General features: G+C 33.3%; 1 protein-coding gene across 1 annotated transcript in view; it reads left to right on the top strand.

Annotated features, from left to right (window-relative positions):
• The window catches only part of LOC126881763 (protein prickle-like), a 425,582-nt gene that overhangs the window by 353,646 nt on the left and 45,838 nt on the right, over positions 1-26,098 (top strand). The window contains exon 5 of the mRNA XM_050646240.1: positions 21,075-21,317. Within this exon, the coding sequence (XP_050502197.1) occupies positions 21,075-21,317 (243 nt within the window). The remainder of the gene's footprint in view (positions 1-21,074; positions 21,318-26,098) is intronic.

Here is a 26,098-nt window from a genome sequence, read left to right as displayed (position 1 = left end):
ATCGAGCTAACTGTTCTCCGCTATTAAATCTTGTCAGAGGCGATAAATTTTAGTTCCTATTAGGAAACGAGTCTCTCGCTGGCGAACTTGTCGTTGTAAATAGTGGCTCTTAATTAATCATTGTAATTATACAACTTATTTTGAGTTTGAGTCCGTGTCCGTGTCGATCTTTCGTCGACTGTGGTCGATCGAATTAGCTCGAATCACGGCACGGCAATAGAAAAGCGGCCTCACGCAGAGTGAAACTTGCAGAGGAAAGTTCAAGATCAACAAAATTTTCGGAAAATATATATAGTCTAGGGCGCATCTGTTTTGAGATGGACGTTGAAAGGTGACTCAAATTTTTTTGCAGAAATTGCTTGAAAATAAATCAAATAATAATATTAATATCCCTCTCAAAAAGGTCCGGAACATTGTTTAAATAATCAAAATGTCAAAAATTGAAGGAAAAATTCGATTTTTTTCTTCGTTTCTTGATTATAACTTTAAAAGTATTCATTTTTGAGAAAAGTTGTACTGACATAAAAGTTGCGTAATTAAATTTCCTACAATAAAGAATTGGTTAACAATTTAAAAAATAGTCACCCTAGTTGCAAAATAGCAATAATTGCGAAAAAACCATACAAAAACAAGTATTCGCATTTTACGTTTTTCAACCATTTGTGCTATACATAGGACCTTCATATTTCACTAAGAAAAACTTTATGATACAGTAAAACAATACTGTAAATTTCGTTAAGATCGGTGTAACAGATTTTGCAAAATAAATTTTTCAATCCAGCTTTCGCAAAAAAAATTCATTTTTTCAAAATGTTACAGGACTGAAAATAAAGCAGATAGCAAGTTGAAATTTTTTTGCTTATAGAAGTGTACCGTACCTTTCATTTGTAATTTGTAAAATTAAAATCGATTAATTACCACGGCGTCAGGAAATTTTTTAAATAAACAATAATTTTTGGTGCTACGCGCAGGACAGCGGTGTTCGATTCACACAAGTTGATTTCCACCAAAATTTCTTCCAATCTTAATCTAATATATTATTTTCTTACTCTATATTTTGTTGTATTTTAATATTTTAATTCCACAAAAATTAAACTAATTTTATTATTGTTTGTGAAATATTGTTTAAACAATTGCATATGTTTAAAAATAATAAACTTTTATTTTTTAAGTTAAAATATGTGAACAAAGAAAGTTTTTGCTAATAAAAGTATAGAGGAGTTTGCTATTTCAAACGATAGAGTATGTGTTTTTATTTTGCAATAAACAAATTTATTTATTTATATCGAAATTTAATAAAAATTAAAATGTATCAATCATTATCAAAGGTCATTGAAATGCCCAATCAGAGCAAACTATCTGCTGTCCTGCGCGTAGCACCAATAATTAATGTTAATTAAAAAAAATTCCTGACGCCGTGTAAAAAAAGGTACAGTAGACTTCTATATGCAAAAAAAATTCAACTTGCTATCTGCTTTATTTTCAGTATTGTAACATTAAAAAAAATGAATTTTTTTTACGAAAGCTGGATTGTAAAATTTATTTTGCAAAATTTATTGAACCGATCTTAATGAAATTTATAGTATTGTTTAACTGTATCATAAAATTTTTTTGGGTGAAATATGAAGGTCCTAAGTGTAGCATAAATGGTTGAAAAACGTAAAATGCGAATACTTGTTTTTGTATGGCTTTTTCGCAATTATTGCTATTTTGCAACAAAAGTGACTATTTTTTAAATTTTTAACCAATTCTATATTGTAGGAAATTTAATTACGCAACTTTTATGTCAGTACAACTTTTTTCCGAAATGAATACTTGTAAAGTTATAATCAAAAAACGAAGAAAAAAAATCGAATTTTTCCTTAATTATTTGACATTTTGATTATTTAAACAATGTTCCGGACCTTTTTGAGAGGGAGGATAAGTCAAATATTATTATTTGAGTTATTTTCAAGCAATTTCTTCAAAAAAATTCGAGTCACCTCTCAACGTCCAAATGTACTAATATTTTTACAGATGCGCCCTGGTCTAATATGCAACTTTAATAATTTATTGTGTCAATATGTGTCAGCTAAAACCTTTTTTGGTGTGCATATATGTACTTCTACTCTGTCTCATAGTGTCTTAGCATCGATTTTTCCAAGTTTTTTCATCTCTGCTGTTTCTAGCATTCTTTTTGTCCTTTTTCTATCAGGTCGTGTTTCTGCCGCGTATGTTATTATTAGTCTGAGACTGTTTTGTAAATTCTACGTTTCATTTATTTCCCGGTATTTATGTTTCTTTACATTGTTTCATTAAGGCAACCTGTGGCTCTGTTTCGAGTTTTCCATAGCTAGACAGTGTGATGCCTAAGGGCCAGTATTCCAACAGCTACTTAAGCTTTTGCTTAGTTAAGCCTGTGTCAAAAGTTAAGGAGAAGCTTAAGCTGGGTGCCGTATTTCCATCATTTCCTTAACTAAACTGGTCCTCAACTGTCAAGTTAATTGGTTTGGTACCTCTGAATACGTCAAAATGCCAGAACTAACTGTTCTGAGGTAAAAACCACTACTCTTGACGTTTAATTTTATTCTGTTATCTGTATCTGTACTTTCTTTTTCTGTATCTGTATTTTTACTTCACTTAATTTTGTGTACATGGTACGTGTGTTGTTAGTATATTGTCTATATTTCCTCTGGTTATTTTTTTTATTGTTATTTTGCATAAGCAATAGAAGATCCGTCTTTGTAATTTTTGTTTATTGCATATATTCCTGAAAATTTCAAATTGGAATGTAAGTTTACTTTTATAAAATAAATATACCAAGCATTGTAGAAATAAATAATTTTCATGTGCCTACACCTTCCAAATGGAGAAAGAATTTAATTTTAATAATCGTTAATTATCCAATAATAATGTTATTACGCAAAAGTTGGTTTTCAAAATAACTCTGTAATTATTAATCTATAGAAATAACCTCAAAAAACAGAAAACAAATTTTAAGCAAAGGCTTAAATTAACTCCCGCGCGAGCTTAAAATTATTTGGTTTAAGCCTATACTTAAGCCTCAAATTGAAGTGGAAATACAGGCATCTAAGCTTAAGCTCAGGCTTAAAGTAAGCTTTGCCTTAAGTGCGGTTGGAAATATTGGCCCTAAATGTTTAAACTACATCACTTATTCTATACAAGATGTTTCATTAAGAATGTCCAATCTCTGAGTTGTAGATTCTAGACCTCAAAATATTAAGATTTAACCCAAATTGCACGGTGTGAAAAACTCCTTACTGAGTTGCAGGGTGTTTTATTTAAAGAGTTAAATACTATTTTTACCCAGTACTTTAAAACTATTTTGTGGCTACTATACACCCTACTAAATTATGATAAATACACGTTTCTAGCTACTACCAGAGGCGTACTACGGGGATAGTGAATGGTTGACCCTTACCAAATTCTACGCTACTGGGGGAATTACTATTTTAGCGCAATTTTTTCGATTCTCCAATACTTTCTATGTAAATAATATACTCTTTATTGGTAACCCTAAAGTTATCAGTTTTCGAGATATTCGAAGTTAAAAATGAAACGGCACAGTTATTTTGATTAATGTATTGTGTCGATTCATTTTTAACTTCAAATATCTCGAAAACTAATTATTTTATCGTTGCGAATGGAGAGTATATTATTTGCATTAAAGGTATTGTAAAATCTAAAAATTACAATAAAATAGCAATTCCATCATTGGCGTAGAATTTGGGAAGAGTCAACCAGTCACTTTCCCCTGTCGTACGCCTCTGGTAATAGCCAGAAACTATTATTTAACATAATTGAGTAGGGTGTACAGTACCTACGCTTTCTGCCAAGTATGATAAGTATACGTCAAATAGTTTTAAAGTACTGGGTATTTACAAATAGTTTTAAGTATTAATCATATTTATCATAAATTAATCAAAATAACTGTTCCGTTTCATATTTAACTTCAAATATCTCAAAAACTAATGACTTTATCGTTACCAATGAAGAGTATATAATTTACATAGAAAGTATTGGAGAATCGAAAAATTGTGCTAAAATAGTAGTTCCCCCAGTGGCGTAGAATTTGGTAAGGGTCAACCATTCACTATCCCCTGTCGTACGCCTCTGCTAGTAGCTAGAAACGTTTATTTATCATAATTTAGTAGGGTGTATAGTAGCCACACTTTCTGTCAAGTGTGATAAAGATACGTCTGATAGTTTTAAAGTACTGGATAAAAAATAGGTTTTTAATTTTTAAATAAAACACCCTGTAACTCCAGTAAGGAGCCACACTTTATTTAAGCAAATCGGCTTAAATCTTAATATTTTGAGGTCTAGACTCTACAACTCAGAGATTGGACATTCTTAATAAAACACCCTGTATATTATCTGACCTTCCAGCTCTAATTTATATCTTAGAAGATTTGCTGTTATAACCATGCTTGTTGTCTTTTTTGGGGAAATAGCCATGTTAAATTTTCTTATCAACTTATCTAAATCACTTTGTAGGTAAATAATTTGATCAGATTTGGCATTTTATTCTAATTTGTCACTTCAATTTTATAATTCCAGTAAGTAATTTTGCAGGATGTAAATCATTTCCTTATTCCTTAATGATTTGAATACTGTATAAACATTATCATGATTACTATTAAATACCTCGTAGTTTAGAGAAGACCAACCAATGCAGCTACTAATTTCTTCGTGACCTATCCAATAGTATCCAACCGCCGCTCACATTTATGATTCATATCCGGAAGCCGATACTCCTCTCGATTTACACTGTTCTTTCAACGATATACCTACAATACAGGGTGATCCTTATAAATATAAAGAACATTCTATATTCTTCTGTTAAAGAACAGAAGATCATCATTCTAAATTTCCCTAAATAGTGCAGATGTTATCCCCAAGTTATGCTTCTAGGGTTAAAATTAGAGATTCTTTGTGGTACTGAATATCATTAAGGCTTTTCATTCCGGAAGGAATGTTTGGCCGCTCTTTTTAGAGCTCTTCTCTCTCTCCTCTCTCTTCTCTCTTCTCCTCTCCTTTCTCTCTGCTCTCTCCCTCTCTCTCCTCTCTCTCTCTCTCTCTCCTCTCTCTCTCCTCCTCTCTCTCTCCTCTCTCTCTCTCCTCTCTCTCTCTCTCTCTCCTCTCTCTCTCTCTCTCTCTCTCCTCTCTCTCCTCTCTCTCTCTCTCTCTCTCTCTCTCTCTCTCTCTCTCTCTCTCTCTCTCTCTCTCTCTCTCTCTCTCTCCTCTCTCTCTCTCTCTCTCTCTCTCTCTCTCTCTCTCCTCTCTCTCTCTCTGGGTCTTCCTCCTTGGTTTATCGGTTTCTGGCTTCCGTCTGGTGAACTCTTAATGAGTAGGTCGTTTTTCCTTCTCTCTATGTGTCCCAGCCATCTCAGCCTCTGTGCTTTAATAAATCTAACTATATCTTCCACCTTCATTATGTCTCTTAGTTCATGGTTCATTCTTCTTCTCATTTCTCCGTTTTCCATTCTTATAGGATCCATAATTCTTCTAAGGATTTTCGTTTTGAATATTCTTAATTTTCCTTCATGTGTGAGGCAGATTGTCTCAGCTGCGTATGTAGTTACTGGTCTGATTGCAACTGTGTATGGTTTCAGTTTTGTTTTTCTGGATAACTTCTTCCAGGCAAGAAAACATATATCCAGTATGTTTTCTTGCCTGCTAGTATTTGATCCGTTACTTCTTCACTTCTCTTATGTTTGCCATTGACAATTTTATTGCTCTCAAATATTTAAATTTTTGAATTATTTCATTGATTTCTCTCGTCTTGTCATTTTCTTTAGCAGAGTAGGTATTTTGTTTTTCGTTCGTTAATTTCTAGACTTCTTTTTTTCGTGCTTCATTTGCCAGGGTTGTTACTGCTTCTTTTAACATTTCCTTGTCTCTTCCCATAAGAACTATACCTATCATCTGCATAATAATATGCAACTATTTGTGTTGAAGAGTGGGCTATAGGCTATAGTTCCTTTAATTCCGCTAGTCTTAACTGTTCCTTTGTACTACTATGTTGAATAGTGTGGTTGGTAGTGAATCGCCTTGTCGTACTCCTGTTTCTATTGGTAATGAATAAATGCAGCACAAAAACTCTCAAACTTAACCTTAAATCATCTATAAAAAGCTTTATCAAACTTGTCCATCTGGTTGTATTATAAAATAAGACATTCTGTATAACATATGTTTAAAACTCATTCAAAGTCATTACTCGATGTAGTATCTGTTCTTGGATTCAATAACCGCGACGAGTAACATTGGATTGTCATGTTTGTTATTATTTACAGGTGTACATAAACATTAACTCGGGCGAGAAAGAGATAATGATTATTGTTATATTTAGCAAGTATTCACGGTTATGATAGGTCGCGTCTTTATTGTAAATAATTTATTTACAGTTCGATTTAAATATAATGTTATCGAATAAACTGAGTTCTAATTAATTGGGACCAGAAGGCATTAACATCACACATATTTACGACATGGTGATGAAAAGTAATTGAGAATAATATTAAAATAATTTAGAAATTTTAAGATAAAATCAATATTTAGTTTTCAATAAATTTTATTAGGACATTGTCCGTTTTCAGTCACGTCTAAAATTGATGATGTATGTATATTGTGCCCTGGAAATATTTGCCTTGACTTTGATTAAAAAGTGTCTCAAGCGAAAGGAAATATATATTAGACATCTCAAAAACGTGCTAACATCGATTCGCAAGTAAATTGGATCGTCAGCAGACAGCGCCACCCGGCCCAGGATCAGGATGATGTGACGAGAGAATTGAAAATCGGGCACATAATCGAATCCAGATGAGTAACGAGAATTGCGTTTCCGCTATTTTGAAATTCGATTCCATTCGAATTATGCAAACAGACGTGTTGTGTCTGTGCAACTGTGTATGTCTGTCTACTGTCTGTCTGTCATAACTGCTTTCCTATCTGATGGTAATAATTCTGGCGCATTACTACAGTTTGCGGACGAGTGTTGCAATATTAATCAGCCTAATTCGGTAACAATACGCAATTTCAGTTTTGATATATCGGCATAATTGATAACTGACATTAATGTAATGAGTTTATTGTATACGGCTGCAAAAAGCTGGACTACAAGCAAACAAACAAGGATTTTTTATCGTTTTGACTGTTCGTCAAATATACATGTAGACATTTTTGATAAATTCTGAATAATCCTTATTATCTACTAGGAGGAGCTATAAGGACTCTCTTCTTGTGTTTCTCACAACCCATTAGAAGCTAATAACATTATTTTTATCAGTTTAGTTCTTGTAAATTTTTGCGAGAATCAAAAAACGAGAACATTATTTAGATTTTTCCGTTTCATCGATGCATGTAAATAAACTTACGCGCATAGAAATCAGCCCACTTAAAAATTTGGTCATTTTCAATGTCTCATATTTCCTAAACCTTTTGGCCGATTTAAATGATTTTTTGAACATGTTATAGCCTGCTTCTTTAACAATACCACTGTAATAATATCGTTGCTAAACAAGTACATTTTCATTGTATACCGGGTGTACCAATCAAACTGTTTTTTTCTTAAAGTTCGCATCAATCTGTGGAATATTCTAGCATTTATAAAATACTGAAACTAGAACCCAACTACTATAGCCTCAGGTTTTCTTAACATTGTGTTTTTTGAATCATTCGTTTATGTTGGAGAATAAAAAGGTTAGGTACCTACTTTAACAGCTAGACATGTTCTTCATCAATACACGGTGTTTTTAAAAAAGAAAGTTCGACAAACTTTAAGGGGTAATTCTGCATGAAAAAATAATGACATTTGGCTTTATAAACGTATGTCCGCAAATGTTTCGTTTCCAAGATACGGGATGTTGAATTTTTTCTTACAAACTGACGATTTATTTTATTGCTTTACAATCGGTTGGGATATGCCAATGAAATTTGGTGGGTTTTAAGTCGTAATTATTGCACATTTTCTGACATACAATTAAGAATTGAATATTCACCATTAGCGCGCATACGTGTAATATGACCGATCATATTACCCGCATGCACGCTAATGGTGAATATAAAATTCTTAGTTTTATGTCAAAAAATCTGCAATAACTAGCTCTTAAAACCTACCAAATTGCATTTGCATATCTCAACTGGTTTTAAAGCAATAAATAAATCGCCAGTTTGTAAGAAATAATTTAACATCCCTTATCTCGGAAACCAAACATTTGCGGACATACGTTTATAAAGCCAACTGTCATTATTTTTTCATGCAGAATAACCCCTTAAAGTTGATCGCACGTATTTAAAAACACCGTGTATTGATTAAGAACATGTCTAGTTGTTAAAGTAGCTAACTTTTTTTATTATCAAACATAAACGAATGAATCAAAAAGCAGAATATTAAGAAAACCTGGTGCTAGTTGGGTTTTAATTTCAGTATTTTATAAATGCTAGAATATTCCACAGGGTGACGCAAACTTTGACAAAAAACACAGTTTGATTGGTACACCCGGTATACAATGAAAATTTACCTGTTTAGCAACAATATTATTACAGTGGTATTGCTAAAGAATCAGGCTATAACATGTTCAAAAAATCACTTAAATCGGCCAACACGTTTAGGAAATATGAGACATCAAAAATGATTAAATTTTTAAGTGGACCGATTTCTATGCACGTAAGTTTACGTTGAATGATCCTTTGGTATACTTATTTATATGTATATCTTTAGCGACTCTTCTTTCCAAGGCTAACATGTTTTTGTGGCAATATGCTTTAGAATATATCTCCCTCCAGTATTGTCGGACTTCTTCTTTTTCATTCCAAGTCTGTTCCGACAATATCGCGATATTTTCTTTTTCGCGATGGTTAACTGCTAGAATAGGGCTTTTCAGCAACAGTCATTTGTTTCGAGCTTCTGTCATATGTTGTATAATCCGTGTATAATATTAATATACACAGATTATACAACATATGGCAGAAGCTCAAAACAAATGACGTTCGATGAAAAGCCCTATCGATGAAAGATAAACTGGAAGAATGGAAAAATTATGTCAAAATATTTTTTAACGGCATATGAGAAGAACGAAACAAGAGTGAACAATAATAATGAAGACCAGAAATTCTGAAAATCGAAATTATAAATGCCATTAGTCAACTTAAAACACATACAATAAGGTAAGAATAAGATAATATAATATAATATGGTTTCAGCATTCAGCAAGACGGAGCTATAGCTCATATTGGTGTAAATATTCAACATTATTTAGATCATACAGTTCCCGAACGATGGATTGGTAGATTAGGTAGTCTTGAATGGCCTCCTCGTTCATCCGATTTGAATCCTAAAGATTATTTATATTGGGTATACTGGGACAATGAATATGAACAAAATCATTACTATAATAGCAAAAAGTGAGAATATAATATATTATACAGTCGTATAGAAGAACGAAAATATATACCATCGTTGGGTTTGAAAATTGGCTAAAATAAGAAAAAGAAGGAGAAAACATGGCATAATAAATCAAGCGGAGGAAAAATGTCACAGGACGCTGCATAAATACAATTATCACGCTATAGTCCAATATAAAGAAGAATCATTTGCAGAATCAAGAAGAAATTGTCCGGATAGTACTTTGGAATTGGAATAGGAAAAATCAATTTTGAATGATTAATATGTTTTTGTTGCGTGTGTATTTCAATATTATTTTGCTCTGTCACATCCACCCAGTATACAAAACACACGGTACATACACTGAACTACATACCATAGGTAGCAATTCTTTTGAGAACTCACCAAACGGCTGCATTAAATGCAAATTTCATATTAAACAATTACTGTAGAGGGATGTTATGACTGCGGGCTCATGTAAATTGAAATCGTGAATGCCTCGGAACGACAATATCAAACAAGATGTGTGGTCTGGGGACTCTTACTACTAGATACTTTATATACCGTCGTCTTTAATTTGTATTCGGCAACAATGAAGAGAAGATTGTGTTCCGATGGTAGGTTACAGAATCAATTAAAAATAAGTGTAAACAATGAACAGTAATATATTTATTTATTTTGGGTAAACAAGCGTGTTTCGTTTATTATCTCGTAAGGGTTTTTAGCGAGGGTGTGTCTGAATCGTTCACCCGCTGTGTCGATACTGCCAGACCACCACACTCTATTTATGGCATGATGCTTGCGGTTTTACAATATCGCTAGAAAGGCAATAAATTACTAGCCATCTGTATTTTAAGAAGTTGACCTAAAGAGTGTGACAATCTGACCTCGAAATCTATTATTGTTTCCTTGAAAAAAACATTAATTTTATACAATCTGCTTAGGGATATACATTTCGTTTCTTAACTTAACGGCCCTTGTTAGCATATGGTTTGTATATTACATGTTATTTCGTTTTAAAATAAGTTATTAAAAATTTAGCAAAAATAGTAATTAAAGCGTATCGCTATAATTGTACACTGCAGGTGGTTTTTATTAGTCAACTAGTCTTTTGAGAAATGGGGAGACAAAAAATTTACCAAGGAAAAACTTTTTTCTTTCTCCCTTTCCTTTTACCCTAACAGGGTGTTGGATTTGGGATCTCAATTTCCATTCAACCATCTCTTGGGTGGAATGGAAAGAATGGCTTTTCTATTTCCGGCCATTATTTTCAATTCTTCGAGTGAGTTTTGATTAACTTTTCCCGAGTCTATTGCTTGTTGTTTCCATTTTTCTTGGTCTGTCCCTTTTTCTTTTTACGATGTTATTTGCTTCGTGGACTTTTTTTGTAATTCTGTTGGATTGCATGCTCATCAAATGTCCATACCAGTTCATTTGACTCTTTGATATTTTATTCATTATTGGTTCTTTGTTGCCCATTCCCCTAATAGTCTAGTTGCTTAATCCATCTCATTTTGTGTTACCAACTATCCTTTTTAGGTGTCTTATCTCCATTGCATTTATCATGCTCTTGTGTTTTTCAAGAATTGTCCAATTGTCACTTGCATAGAGCACATAGGGTATCAGTATTGTGTTATATATTTTTATCCCTGTCTCTCATGTAAGTTCTCTTTTTCCCAGTAGGTATTGGGGCTAACGCATATTATACCTTGTTTGATTCCTTTGTTCTATTTGTTATTTCTCGGTCTATTTTTCTGTCGTTAGTAATAAATACTTCTCAGGTATTCATAAGTTATAACTACATATTTCCAGTTCTGAGTTTTTACATTTTATCTTTATTCCATTATCTTAGAATGATGCTGCCAATATAACGAGTTCCATCGATGAACAAAATATTGGAATACCTTGCGCTGTCTGAAAATTAGAGAGAAAAACTGGAAAAACACACACTGGAGAGTAGGCACTGTAAAGAAACAGAAATATGGTAAGATAAAACAATATGAGCTAATGGGGACTCCTGATCAATATGAGTATGACCGAATACTTTACTTAGGCTGCTCCTACATTGGATCCTTATTTCTCAGATCCGATCCGATCCAAACCGATCCGATCCGACGTCGGATTGAAAACAAACTCATGGTATTAAATGGCTGCACCTACGTCGGATCCGTATTTCTCCGATCCGATCCGATATCGGGCGATTGGTAGGAGAAGCAACAGCAAAGAAACAGTTCGACGTCGGTCGATATCGGATCGGATGGGAGAAATACGGATCCAATGTAGGTGCAGCCTTAGGTATGTATTAGGTTGCAGATGTTAAATTTTAGAAGAAGAAGCTTTTAAGAGTTGTAAGGCTTTTAAGTATTAATTTAGTCGTACGATAAGCCGAAATGATACTTGTATGAAAGATATAGAAATGACAATAGCACGGGGAAACAAGCTACGAAAGCACTCCATGGAATGAATGGAACAACTCTAACCAAAGACAACAAAAAAGGATGTTTCAGAGAGCAGTGCTGAATATTACTCTATATGTAGCGGAAATAAAATCAATGACACCATCAATACGAACTAATATAAGAACAGTGGAAGATGAGAAGATGTCTCAAAGTACCAGAGAGGATAGAATAGGAACAGAGGAAATATGGAAGAGAGTGGAGGTAAAATTCTCAATTACAAAAAAGTTGAAAAACTATACCTCTTTTTAATTGAAAATTTGTAGATAATTATTTAATATTTCTATAGCTGTTGTAGTCCCTTTAATATTTTGTTAACTGCTCATGCTAAGCAGTGAATAAACGAAACAACCATAATAAATTTATCTAAGGGTAGTTTTTAAAATCGTTACATCAGCGAAACAACCATCAAAATCCACTCTCGTGTACATTCCACGACTTTTTACGAGCATCCAGGGCGTCCTAATTTTCACGGCGAAACCGACTCTTTACACCAACACCTGTTGTATCCAGTCGACCTTTACATTATTTCCACCTTTTCTACTTTTTGTCGTGTCTACTAAACGATTGGTCAATTGTCGCACCTGTTGATTTGACTGCGATAGTTTCTACTGGGTCGTGGCGATTCTCAGCCACAAGACAGATGGCTGAAATTTACTATATACCGACTGATTTTACTCGCTTTATACCGATTTGTAACTAAGAGTTTATAATTAATGCTATAAGTGAACCTTGTGGTAGGTAATATACCAGGACAAGATGAAAAATACACAATTTTATTATTACTTTAGCTTCAAACGTATTTTAATCCTCCAAATTGCTTCCACTGCTCTTATATTCTTGTGACTGTTGTTTCATCTCCCTCTTTAGTTGGTTTGTTTCTCTTCTTACTTCTGGATCTCCAGTTTTGTTTTCTCTTCCTCGCATTCTATTTTTTTTTCACTTATAACTTCCTTTAAGTCCTTGCTTTCTCCTAAAGTCTTCCTTTTACAGTGGGTGTTTTTCAGGTGTTCTTCAGATATAATATTCTTCAACTTATTATGATGAATAAAATCGAAGGACGCAGATGAATTGGTAGTAAACAGGTCTCTTGGTTGAAGAATATCAGGCAGTGGACAGGAACAAAGAAAGCAGAGAAATTAAGTTCGAGACAGAGACTGTTTCGCCATTTTAATCGCCAACGTCAAGGGGGCTTAATAGGGCACGTTAAGAAGAAGAAGTTCTTCAGTTTCTTTTTGGTTTCTTCTGGTTCTTTTAACGATATTTAGTATACACCTTTCCAATTCTGCTACTTTTTCTTCCAGTTTGTTAGCAGAGTTGATTGTTAGAATTACGCCAGTTTGACAGTTTGTTTTCTTCTTCTGGTATGTGTGGATTCTGTTCCCTTTATATGGTTAATACGATTGGGTTGTGGTTTCTACTTCCTTCTAATACTGATTGTACAGTATTTCTAGGTTGTGAAGAATTGCTATGTCCAGATGTGCTCGAAGTACGTCTCTTCAGGGAAAGTTGGTTCTTTCGGTCTGGTTATTTTTGTGTTGCCTTTATCTTCTAGGTAGTCACATGGCATTCTTCCATTCCCATTTGTTGTTTTGTCGTGCCAATTTGGGAATCTTGCGTTTTGGGTTACCTATTATTATTGAGAGTTTTTCTGTATCCCCAGAACAGCATTTAAATATTCTTTTTGGATTGGAACCTATGGTCTCACTTGGGCTCTATAGACAAATTTACCTTGGCCATTATGATTAACATCATCTCTATTGAGAATATGGATTACAAGGAAAAGAAAAATACAGCATTGATAGTATTTCAAATATACCTACTTTTTTATTTCAATTTCGTAATTATTCAAAATACACAAAGGTATACATTCGTTTGAAACATATAATTGCTTTTATATCCTATAATCACCTGCTAAAATGTTCAGTTCGTGTTTGAACGACTCAAAAAATAAACTCGAAACCACAAACATAAGATCGAAGTATAAATATGTTCTTGAAATTGTCTGTAATTCATCTTAAAATAATATATCTTCGTAAATATTAGTGTGAACACATGTTTTTAAACTCGTGCGGTTATGTTCGTTTAATCAACTCAGGCATTTAGATTGATCAGAAAAATAAATCGAAAACTACTTTGGATACTAAAAACAAATGGTCGGAAGTGGGTGGATGTCGAATCGTTAGACGTTAGAGTAAACAAATACTGTGTTTTCCGTATTGTTTTTTCCTTGAAAGTTTAGTGAATTTTCATACAAGAGTACACTCATAAAACACTAGAAATAGCAAAAACCTGAACGTCTGGCTTTTCTATGTTCTTTCTTATTTTTTTTTAATTGTTTTCATTAATTTCCTATTTATTTAATTTCTGCTTATTTCCTATTAGACCTTTCTATTCTCTTATATTTGCTGCAATAATGTCGGTGACGAATTGAATAAAAAAAATACTAGTCTAAAGTCTAAAAAACACAAAACATCATCATCATTCTCTTTGCCTTATCCCTATGCGGGGTCGGCTTCCCTAATTGCATTTCTCCATACAATTCTATCTTGAGTCATATCAATATTAATCCCCTTTACCAACATGTCCTGCCTAATCGTCTCCACCCACGTCTTCTTTGGTCTTCTTCTCCTACTCCTTCCAGGAATCTGCACTTCAGCTACTCTTCGTATTGGGTGATTAACGTCTCGACGTTGAACATGACCAAACCATCTCAGCCTATGCTCTCTCATTTTGGCATCAATTGGTGCCACACCTACACTTCCCCTAATATACTCATTTTTAATTTTATCCTTTTTTGTCACTCCACCCATCCATCTAAGCATTCTCATTTCCGCCACATGCATTCGTTGTTCCTCTTTCTTTTTCACTGCCCAACATTCAGTTCTGTACATCATAGCCGGTCTTATGGCCGTTTTATAGAATTTTCCCTTTAACTTCATTGGAATTTTCCTGTCATACAGCACACCACTCGCTTCCTTCCACTTCATCCATCCTAATTCTATTGCATGCATCTCCATCTATTTCTCCATTACTCTGTAATACCGATCCCAGGTACTTAAAACTATTGCTTTTTACAATCAGTTCACCATCCAAAGGTACCATGTTATTTGTAGTGACTCCATCTTTAAATGAACATTGCAAATATTCTGTCTTTGTCCTACTAAGTTTTAAACCTTTTTCCTCCAGAGCTCGTGTCCAATGTTCTAATTTTGTTCTAAGTCTCTTTCACTATTTCCTACTAACACGACATCATCAGCATACATTAAGCACCATGGAATGTTACCCTGTAGTTTCGCTGTTATCTGGTCCAAAACTAATGAGAATAAATACGGACTAAGCACCGAGCCCTGGTGCATTCCTACTTTTACATGCAATTTATCAGTCTCTCCCACACCTGTCCTAACACTAGTCGTTACTCCCTAATACATATCCCTCACAATGTTTACATATTCACCAGGGACTCCTTTCTTGTTGAGTGCCCACCACAGAATCTCTCGAGTAACTCTATCATATGCTTTCTCAAGATCAATGAATACCATATAAGCGTTTGTTTCTTTACTCCTGTATTTTTCCATCAACTGCCTTATAATGAAAATTGCATCTGTTGTTGATCTGCCCTGCATAAACCCAAATTGATTCTCGGATATTTCGGTCTCTTCACGTATCTGTCTATCAATTACTCTTTCCCATATTTTCATGGTGTGGCTAAGCAGTTTTATAGCCCTGTAGTTTGTACATTGTTGTATATCTCCCTTGTTTTTGTAGACAGGTACTAGTACTCTAAAAAACGCAAAATTATATACAAATCTAAGAGGGACCAGACATAGTATCAGACCACTCCTCAGTAATAATAACATAATAAGCGATAATAAGCGATAGAATAATAATAATTATGAAAGAAGAGAATCCAACATTGTCCACGTATTGAATAGGCTTTTTACGGGATTTCGAAACCAGAATAGAACTGAACATCGGTTTGAAAAGAAGTGAAGAGCTTGACCAAGATGCCGAGAAATTAAACATAGAGATGTATCTACAACATGCAGCGTGGGTGAACACTAAGCCAATTAAAAGAAGGACTTCTTCGTTAGGTGTCTTCTCCCCATTGCGACGTTTGGATATCATCATTATCACTATTTTTACTCAATTTACCATTGCTTTGAAAAGTTCTATGGAACTGCATCTAAACCAGTCCCTCAATTTTTTCAATCATGATATTATCTTTCTTTCTATACTCCTTCCTTCTCTTATTTCTCCTCTGTATTATCAGTCTTAGCATCTCATATCGCTGTCCCCTCATTACCGGATGGTTGTCCCAGATATTGTAACTTTCTTATTTCGTATTCCGCCCATTTCTCGCAATACATACTTCCGTTTTTGTTTTCTTCTGTGTCCATCCTTCTGTAACATCACATTTCACAAAATTTTAGCTTATTTATGTAACAATGAAACACTGAAAACTTTTGTTTTCAATACTACAACAAAATTTATTAGTTAATGTCACTACAACTGTTTCGGCTGAGTGCCTTTTTCAAGTGATCTATTTTACCTTGTGGCTGCACTTTAAAGTCTCTAACTTAATAGGTTGAGGAGTGGGGAGCTGTTTGTCTCAAGTCATTCAGAATTATATCTGTCTTTTTAATCCGTTGATTCTAATAGAGATAGATTAAGGCCTTCTTCATATTTTGAATATGAATAATTTGAAACTGTTCATTAAAATAATGATTATGATCTAGAAGGTGAACTGCGTACGTTGAATCCTTTTTTTGTTATAATTGAAAGCCCTTTTGTGTTCTGCTATCCGTTTGTCAAAAGTTCTGCCAGTTTGACCGATATAAGTTTTTGGACAGTCACCACGTGTCAGTTTGTATACATCATTCTGTAATTGCTTTTTTATTGTGGCTCTTATTGTTCTTAATTAATGTATTTGCTTAATTTGTTGTTTGTTCTGTGGTTGTGTTTAAAATTTTAATTGTTTGTTCGTAGTAACCATTGTTCACTGACTGCTATTTGCTTAATAATGTTCAATTCTATCTAGAAGTTTTTTTTGACATGGGAATTGGTGTCAATCTATAATCTATGTAACATGTGTATCTTTTCAGCAGTTTTCTGGATGTTGTCCAGACTTTTGTTAAGAAAACCTCTAAAAACAGCCTTTAAATTATTTAACAATATTTAAGAACTATAATTTGACGTAAATAATATTACTCTTCCACTGATAACCTCAACGCATTGATGCTGATGATTGCAAATAAAAAAATATTAAAAATATCACAAGGAAAAAATTCCTGTACTGGCTGTATACCATAAATCACAAAAAATAAAAACCTTATTTTGTAAAAGGTATATTTAAAATCCCTAAAAAGTCTATATCTAAAAAGTCCTATCAGTGTTATCACAGGTTTACATGCTTTAAGCCACCAAAATGTACGGGTAAAAACCCTTAAATTGATTTTAAACAGTTGGGGTTACATTATATAAACTGATTTTAAAGGATGTTAAAAAAATTTCCAGATTAACCCCTGGCATCACATGACACAAACCATATTGGTTGGGAAAAAAATATTACTTTTCATTGATTTAAAATCAGCTAAAACGAATATAAAAAATTTCATTCGTTTTATAAACGAATATTTTCTGCCCTTGGCCAATCATCAGCAAGTGATTATCTCTTTTTGTTTATCTTTAGGCATAAAATACACATTATTTATCCTCGGTGAACTTTTTAACAAAATATCCATTATTTTCTCGGTCTTCTACCACAAAAACCAGTTTTTAACTGATTCATCGTTTGGTAGATAAATAGAGTACTGAACAAACATCACATTCATGTTAATTGTCTCTGTAAATTCTACTTAAAATTCCGTCTTTCGTGTTGTTTTAATTGATTTACATACGGATAAAGAGGTGGCGCTAGAGGTGGGATATCCTCGTCATAAGCGTTACTGAGATGGAAGTGAAAATACGTCATACCTTCAAATTTAAAACAATTTAAAAGTAAATTAAATAGGTGGAACTGAATTATTATATGTATTATGTATCAATGTACATGCTGTGTGCGATGAAAATACACATATCAAATAATCTAATTAAACAGCTAACAGTTGCCATTATTTTCTAGTTTACTTGTAGTTGTTCTAGTATACTTCTATTTTTCCCTTATCTATAGTTGCTGCGATCTAGTTATTTTTCAGACTAAAGAGTCTTTAAAAAGAAAATAACTGTAGCATTAAAATAAAAAAAAAACTTTCTTCAAGTACCATGTCCTTTCAGAACGTTGGTTACCATCATAGCTATCTTAATTTTATTCACTGCCACTCTACTCTCTAAGCCCTTATTGACATTCTCACCGATATTTTTCCAAACTAAATTTTCGTTCAGTTGTCTTTGCACTGTTTCCTTAACTTCCTCGTCTTGTAGTTGGTGGTATCAATATTTTTGCAAGACTTCTTTTTCATTTTTTCGCCTTTTTTAATTATACTTAGGTTACAGCTACTATGGGATTGTGATCAGACCCAATGTCAGCGCCTGGAAAAGTTTTAGCTGATTTGATGCTGTCTCTAAATCGTTTTTTATTAGAATGAAGTCGATTTGGTTCCTAATAATATTATCAGATTCTGCATTTTACTTCAAAGTGTAGAGTCTTCTCGGTGATAATTTCTTGGCTAGGAACATTAAATATCCATTAAAATAATAGGAACTGTTCTATTTGGATTAGCATCCCCCATCTCTAGTTTTCACATGTGGTTGTCGTTTTTTATTTTTGAACAGGTGGTTAGTACACCAACAAGACTAAGTATTTTGGAGAGGTCCATTCTTGGAAATTATACAGTTTGAATGAGTCTCACGAACATTTTTCTGCATAAATTTCGGTCTGTAAGTACGTGTTAAGTTTTTTGTATCAATAAGGTTATTTGTTTTATTCAAAAATTTTAATTTTCTGATTCTGATTGGGCAGAAGATCGTTTTTAAACGAACTTCAATCGAGACGTTACTGAGCAATTATTTTCTTAATTTGGGTCTGCCAAAAAGAGGAAATGGAAGGGTGTACCATAGAAATTTAGGCAAATATATGAAAAATCTTATAGGTATACTAGGACCAGATACTATACGACTTCATACTATATATAGGACCAGAAATGTTTTTGGTCCATTAGAGATTGTGCATAGTATTCAGGTTTTAGATCAGCGTTATTATAAGATTAATTCAATGTTTGAGCTTGTTTCATCGATTTTTAAAAGGTCTTTTCTCTCAATTTATGGATCTACCTTTCATCATTCCTCTGATTCTTTCTCTCTTTCATGAAAAACATAGGTAGTTAAAGCCCTGTTTTGGCCATCGTTCGTCATTCATTCTCATTACATGCTTGTACCATAAAGTCGTTTGGATTCTATTACATATATTTATGGTATTATAAATCCTTCTTATTCTTCTTCTTATTTCTTCATTTGGGATGTGATCAAGTCTGGATTCTGGATGTTCCACAATTCCACAGTCCTTTTTAGATAGTCCATTCCTACCATTTCCACTTTTTCTTCTCTTTCATTGTCATTTGCCAACATTTAGATCCATATGTGGGATTGGTGCTACAACCAACTTGTAGATTACCCGTTTTGTTCGTTTTTGGACTCACTGTTGAATTCAGTGTTTGTACCATATCTCGGTCCTGTTGTATTTTCTGCTGAATGTCCCATTTTGATGTTCCTTCCTTCGCTATCACTGTCCCTTCATATTTAAATTCTTCGCATTTTTTTTATATCTCTAATCGCGAGTTGTGGATCTCTCTCTTGGTCTTTTAGCCAAGCCGCACACCAAAGAAACATGAAACGAAAAACATGAAACATGAAACGAAAAACATGTTTCATGAAAAGAAAACACTTCTAAACAAATCTCAAAGTCTGCCTACCAATGAAACGAGTGTGATTCATGCTCATGACACATTTTTATTTTCGGAGAGTTTCATAAATGGCCGGACATATATTTGTTTAGCAGTGGTTTATTTCCATGAAACGTAATTTACGTTTCATGTTTCTTTGATGTGCGGCCTTATTCTAAGATATTCCGTTTTGTTAATGTTGATGCTGAGTCCCTAATTTTCTTATTCTTGGGTTAACTTTTGAATAATATAATTCATGTTTACCTCATTGTTTGCCATAATCACTTGATCGTCTGCAAGGAAAAGATTTGTTATGTACTTACTTGTTCTCAAGTTCTATTCCTCCTATACATTTTCTCCTCCAGTTGTTTAATGCTTCCTGAATGTAAATTTTATTACTTAGACCTGCCTCCGTCAATTTACTCAAACAACCTTTTTAAAAGTACTGTATGATAGGCTTCTCTAAGTCAACGAACATATCATTTGTTGAAGTACAAATATTATCAATTCAAGACCTGCTCTTATTAATTTCCTCATATTGGTTTTCGATTCGCTTCTACGCTTATACCTTATAATTGTTACATTTATGTTTATCTCCATTTTTGTAGACAGGAATCTGTGGACAGAATTTAAAATTTCAAGAATATTTTTTTTTTGTTTGACTAGACATTTACTTTAAAGATCTCCACCAACAATTCTATTAGTAGTTTAATTAATTCAATGTGAATGCTTCCAGGTTCTGTAGCTTTCCCGTTTTCATGTCTTTAAGGTTCATCTCGTCAACACTAATTGGCTGTGCTCCGTCTTCGTCCATTGGATCTGTTCTGAAGTCTCTGTAATTTTTTTTTTTCGAAATGTCGTCTTGCTTTCGTCGATAGGGATTTGTAATACTCTTCCACTCTGATATACTTCGTGTTTAATCTGCCTGTTTCTTTGTGATCTTTCCTGAGTTTTAGTATAAACTTCCATGCTTCAGATACTCGAATTCCACCTATATATCTCCTAATTCATTTAAACCGTACCTATAATACAGTCCACAAACACTGAAATTATTTCAATAATTTCGCATATGCACATGCCTTAATTGTAGAGTACTTCATTTTTAATGTCCATTTTCGTAACTTTTTCTAGTTGCTCTTTATGTTCTTTTCTCTCTGTTACCCACTTCGTTTTGTTCGAGTTTTTCAAGCTTTTGCAGTTTTCCTTTAATAGTGGATAAAAAAATGTGAAAATTGAAAACGTTTTATACAAAAATAACTAATATTTGCAGAAGAAAACGAAGTGTATTTTCTGTTAACACGAAAACTTCTTTTTCTAAATTTAAACACTAACAAGTTCACTATTTTGTTTCAGGTGCACTTATATTTCAGCGCCCTTCCGGAGGACAAAGTGCCGTACGTCAACTCCGTGGGGGAGCGGTATAGAGTGAGGCAACTCCTTCAACAGCTGCCCCCTCACGACAACGAAGTACGCTACTGTCATGCCTTGTCCGACGAGGAAAGAAAGGAGCTCAGGCTCTTCTCGGCCCAAAGGAAAAGGGAAGCGCTGGGTAGAGGGGCTGTCAGACAAGTGCCCAGCAGCATGCAGTGTGACGGGGTGAGTAGAAACTTGAAATTTGGGGGGAATAACAAAGAGTTGTGTCTTGGTAAATAATTGTGTTCAATTGTTCACCATCCACGTCAAAAATGTTGGAAAATATGTCTTATACTATTATATTATAGAATTGAATCAAATCCCGTTACGTCATATTAATATTAAATTGGCATTTGCGAACAGGATTGTACAATTTTACAGAACAAAATTGTAATTGTGAAAGATATTTTTCACTTTGAAGATGTTTTAACATATTGCCGATATACACTCGGGTGCAAAAAATCGATCCACTTAAAAATTTGGTCATTTCTGATGCTCGAATTTCCTAAACCTGTTGTCCGATTTAAGTGATTTTTTTACCATGTTATAGTATTATTCATTAACAATATCGCTGTAATAATATTGTTGTTAGACAGGTAAACTGTCATTGTATACTGGGTATACGAATCAAACTGTGTTTTTTTCTCAAAGTTCACATCACCTTGTGGACTATTCTAGCATTTATAAAATACTGAAATTAAAACCCAACTATAGCCTCAGGTCTTCTTAACATTTTTTTTATTCATTCGCTTATGTTGGGTAATAAAAAAGTTAGGTACTTTAACAACTGGCCATGCTCGTCATCGGTACCGGGTGTTTCTAAATAAGTGCGACAAACTTAAAGGGGTAATTTTACATGAGCAAATAAGGACAGTTGCTTTATAATCATATGTCCGCAAACGCTTAGTTTCCGAGATACGGGATGTTCAATTTTTTTTACAAACTGACGATTTATTTATTGCTTTAAAACCAGTTGAGATATGCAAATCAAATTTGGTGTGTTTTAAGACGTACCTAGTTATTGCACATTTTTTGACATACAATTGAGAATTTAATGTTCACCATTGGCGTACATACGGGTAATATGATCGGTCATAATACCCGTTTGCGCTCCAATGGTGAATACATATTAAATTCTTAGTTGTATTTCAAAGCTACGTCTTAAAACCCACCAAATTTGATTTGCATATCTCAACTCGTTTTAACGCAATAAATAATTCGTCAGTTTGTAAAAAAAATTGAACATCCCGTATCTTTTAAACGAAGCGTTTGCGGACCTAAAATTACCCCTTAAAGTTTGTCGCACTTATTTAGAAACACCCTGTACTGATGACGAACATGGCCAGTTGTTAAAGGACCTAACTTTTTTATTATCCAACATAAGCGAATGAATATAAAAACAGAATGTTAAGAAGACCTGTGGCTATAGTTGGGTATTAATTTCAGTATTTTATTTTATAAATGCTAGAATAGTCCACAGGGTGATGCGAACTTTGAGAAAAAGATATACATAGTTTTATTCGTACACCCAGTATACAACGACAGTTTACCTGTCTAGCAACAATATTATTACAGCGATATTGTTATTGTTAATGAATAAGGCTATATCATGGTAAAAAATCACTTAAATCGGACAACGGGTTTAGGAAATTCGTGACATCAAATTGGCCAAATTTTTAAGTGGATCGATTTTTTTGCACGTGAGTGTATAAGAAAGGACACCCCAAAAACTGTAACAACTATGGAGGAATTACCCTGTTGTGCTCGTCACTCAAGGTATTTGAAACACTATCAGAACAGAAGCTCAAAAACATTACAGATACTTTAAATGAAGCACAAAGTGGCTTTAGAAAAGAACGTTGCCATGAGTACAAGATAATATTTTCACGGTAAACACGTAATTGAAAAAACGTTGCTGTCTAAAAACAAAGCATACTTATACGGCCTTCATAGCATAGACCTGGAAAACGCATTCGACAGGGTAAAACGACAAGCTGTGTGGGACAGCTTGATTAGAAGAGGTGTTGAGGAAAAACTAGTTGAAATCATCAAAAATCTATATAAGAGAAATATTAACTACATAATACATAAAAACATGAAATCAATATAATTCGAATCAGCTGAAAGGCTAAGGCAAGGAAGTGTCATGAGCCCAACCCTCTTCAACATCTCTATAGATGCGATCATGGAAGATTATTATTATCCCGGTTATTTATAGCGTTCTTTGCCTTCCGGTTCCCAGTTTTCAGCTTAGTCGGTCGTTCCATTCGCCAGGGTGAAGGTTCGTTTCCGACATTGCCTTCTGAATGCCGCCTAGCCAGGATTGTTTTGGTCTTCCTCTCTTCCTTCTTTCCCTTGGCGTCCATTTAAAAAATTGTTTTGGCAGCCTGTCGTCGTCCATTCTTTCTACATAACCATACCAGATCAGTTGTCTCTTTTGAATTTCGTCTATGATGGTTGACTTGACTTCCATTATATTTCTGATTTGGTCATTTTGTATTGTTTGGAGCCTTGATTTTCTAGCCGATCTTCTCCAGAAGTCCATTTCCAATGTAAGTAGGCGTCGGTCCAGGGATTTAGTAAGTTGCCATGTTTTGCATCCATAGAGCACTATACTTTTAAACATGAGATGTTTTCTTTGATTAGATAGTTCTTTTGACTATAGCATTGGGTTTAGGCATCCAATCACCCTTTCTTATTTCACGGTCCTTTGCACTAACTTGATCCACGAGCAAAGGATCATGGAAGATTCTACACTAAAACTAAAGAAATGGCATATAGTTTACAGAAATCTCCAAATTGTAAGCGTTTCGGAATATACATTCGAAGATGACGTAGTTATGTCAAAAAAGAGGAAGACTTGCAAAATAACCTGCAGACGTGAAATAACGCATTGTATAAACATGGTATGAAGAATGAAGAGACGAAACAAATAATGGTAATCTCGCAAGAACAACTTGTAATAAATATACAAATTAATAGAGAGGAAATAGAAAAAATGAACCGTTTCCAAGTGGGCATTACAATTGAAAATAATGGAAAACAGGAAAAGGTGTTGAAGAAAGAATTAGTAAAATATCAAAACTATTCCATGTAATAAAAAATAACTTCTTAAACAAAATAGAAACTACAACGAAAACCAAATTAACTGTGTACCATATATAGACCAGTACTTACATATATGGCTGCGAATCATAAATATTAACAAGAAAACTAAAGACAAAGATACCAACCCTAGGCCTAGAGATGAAATATTTACGAAGAGTTAGAGGAGTGACAATAAGAAATACATTATACAGAATATTAAAGAAAAACAACTAAGTTGGTAAGGACATATGGAAAAACAACATACCGGTGAAGAAAATATGGGAAGCCAGGATACAAAAGAAAAGTAATAAAGGAAGACCTAGAGAAGATTAGGATACAGGCTGTATCATACAGCAATCGCGAAAATCATTCAAAGGAGTGGTAAAACCATTAGACCATGCATCTATAAAAATATTAGTACATTTGGATGTCGAGAGGTAACTCATATTTATTTGCAGAAATTGCTTGAAAATAACTCTGGAATTGCTGAAATTGTTTAAATAATCAAAATGTCAAAAAATTAAAGAAAAAATCGGTTTTTTTCTTGGTTTTTTGATTATAACTTTAAAAGTATTCATTTTCGAGAAAAGTTGTAGCGACATAAAAGTTGCGTAATTAAATTTCCTACAATATAGGATTAACTTAAAATTTTAAAAATTGTCACCCTTGTTGCAAAATATCAATAACTTCGAAAAAACCATAAAAAAAAACAAGTATTCGCATTTTACGTTTTTGAACCATTTATGCTACACTTAGGACCTTCGTATTTTACCCAGATAAACTTTATGATATAATAAAACGATACTGTAAATTTCATTAAGATCGGTTTAATAGATTTTGCAGAATAAATTTTGCAATTCAGCTTTCGCAAAAAAAATTCATTTTTGCAAAATGTTGCAGCACTGAAAATAAAACAGACAGCAAGTTGATTTTTTACATATAAAAGAATACTGTACCTTTCATTTGCAATTTGCAAAATTAAAATCGATTAACTACCACGGCGTCACAATTTTTTTTAAATAAAGATTAATTTTTGATGCTACGCGCAGGACAGCGGATACGTTCGCTCTGATTGGGCATTCCAATGAGCTTTGATAATGATTGATAAATTTTAGTTTTTAATACATTTCGAAATAAATAAATACATTTGTTTATTGCAAAATAAAAACAAATACCTTGTCCTTTGAAATAACACTTTTTTTAGCAAAAACTTTCTTTGCTCATATATTTTAACTTATAAAATAAAAGTGTATTATTTTTAAACATATGCAATTGTTTAAACAATTTTTCAGAAACAATAAACAAATTAGTTTGATTTTTGTGGAATTAAAATATGAATATACAACATAATATAGAGTAAGAAAATAATATATTAGATAAAGATTGGAAGAAATTTTGGTGGAAATCAACTTGTGTGAATCGAACACCGCTGTCCTGCGCGTAGCACCAAAAATTAATGTTTATTTAAAAAAATTCCTGTCGTCATGGTAGTTAACCGATTTTAATTTTGCAAGATGCAAATGAAAGGTACAGTATTATTCTATTTGTAAAAAAAATTTAACCTGCTTTATTTTCAGTCCAGCAACATTTTGAAAAAATGATTTTTTTTTTCAAAAGCTGGATTGCAAAATTTATTTTGCAAAATCTATTGAATCGATCTTAACTAAATTTACAATATTGTTTTATCATGTCATAAAGTTTTTCTTTGTGAAATGTGTAGGTCCTAAGTGTAGCAGCAATTGCTGAAAAACGTAAAATGCAAATACTTGTTTTTTTATGTTTTTTTTCGCAGTTATTGCTATTTTGCAACAAGGGTAACAAGTTTAAAAATTTTTAACCAAACTTATATTGTAGAAAATTTAATTACGCAACTTTTA

The sequence above is a fragment of the Diabrotica virgifera genome, chromosome 3 (genome assembly GCF_917563875.1).
Source record: "Diabrotica virgifera virgifera chromosome 3, PGI_DIABVI_V3a".
In the NCBI taxonomy this organism is placed as follows: Eukaryota; Metazoa; Arthropoda; class Insecta; order Coleoptera; family Chrysomelidae; genus Diabrotica; species Diabrotica virgifera.
This window is presented reverse-complemented; position numbering and strand designations above follow the sequence as displayed.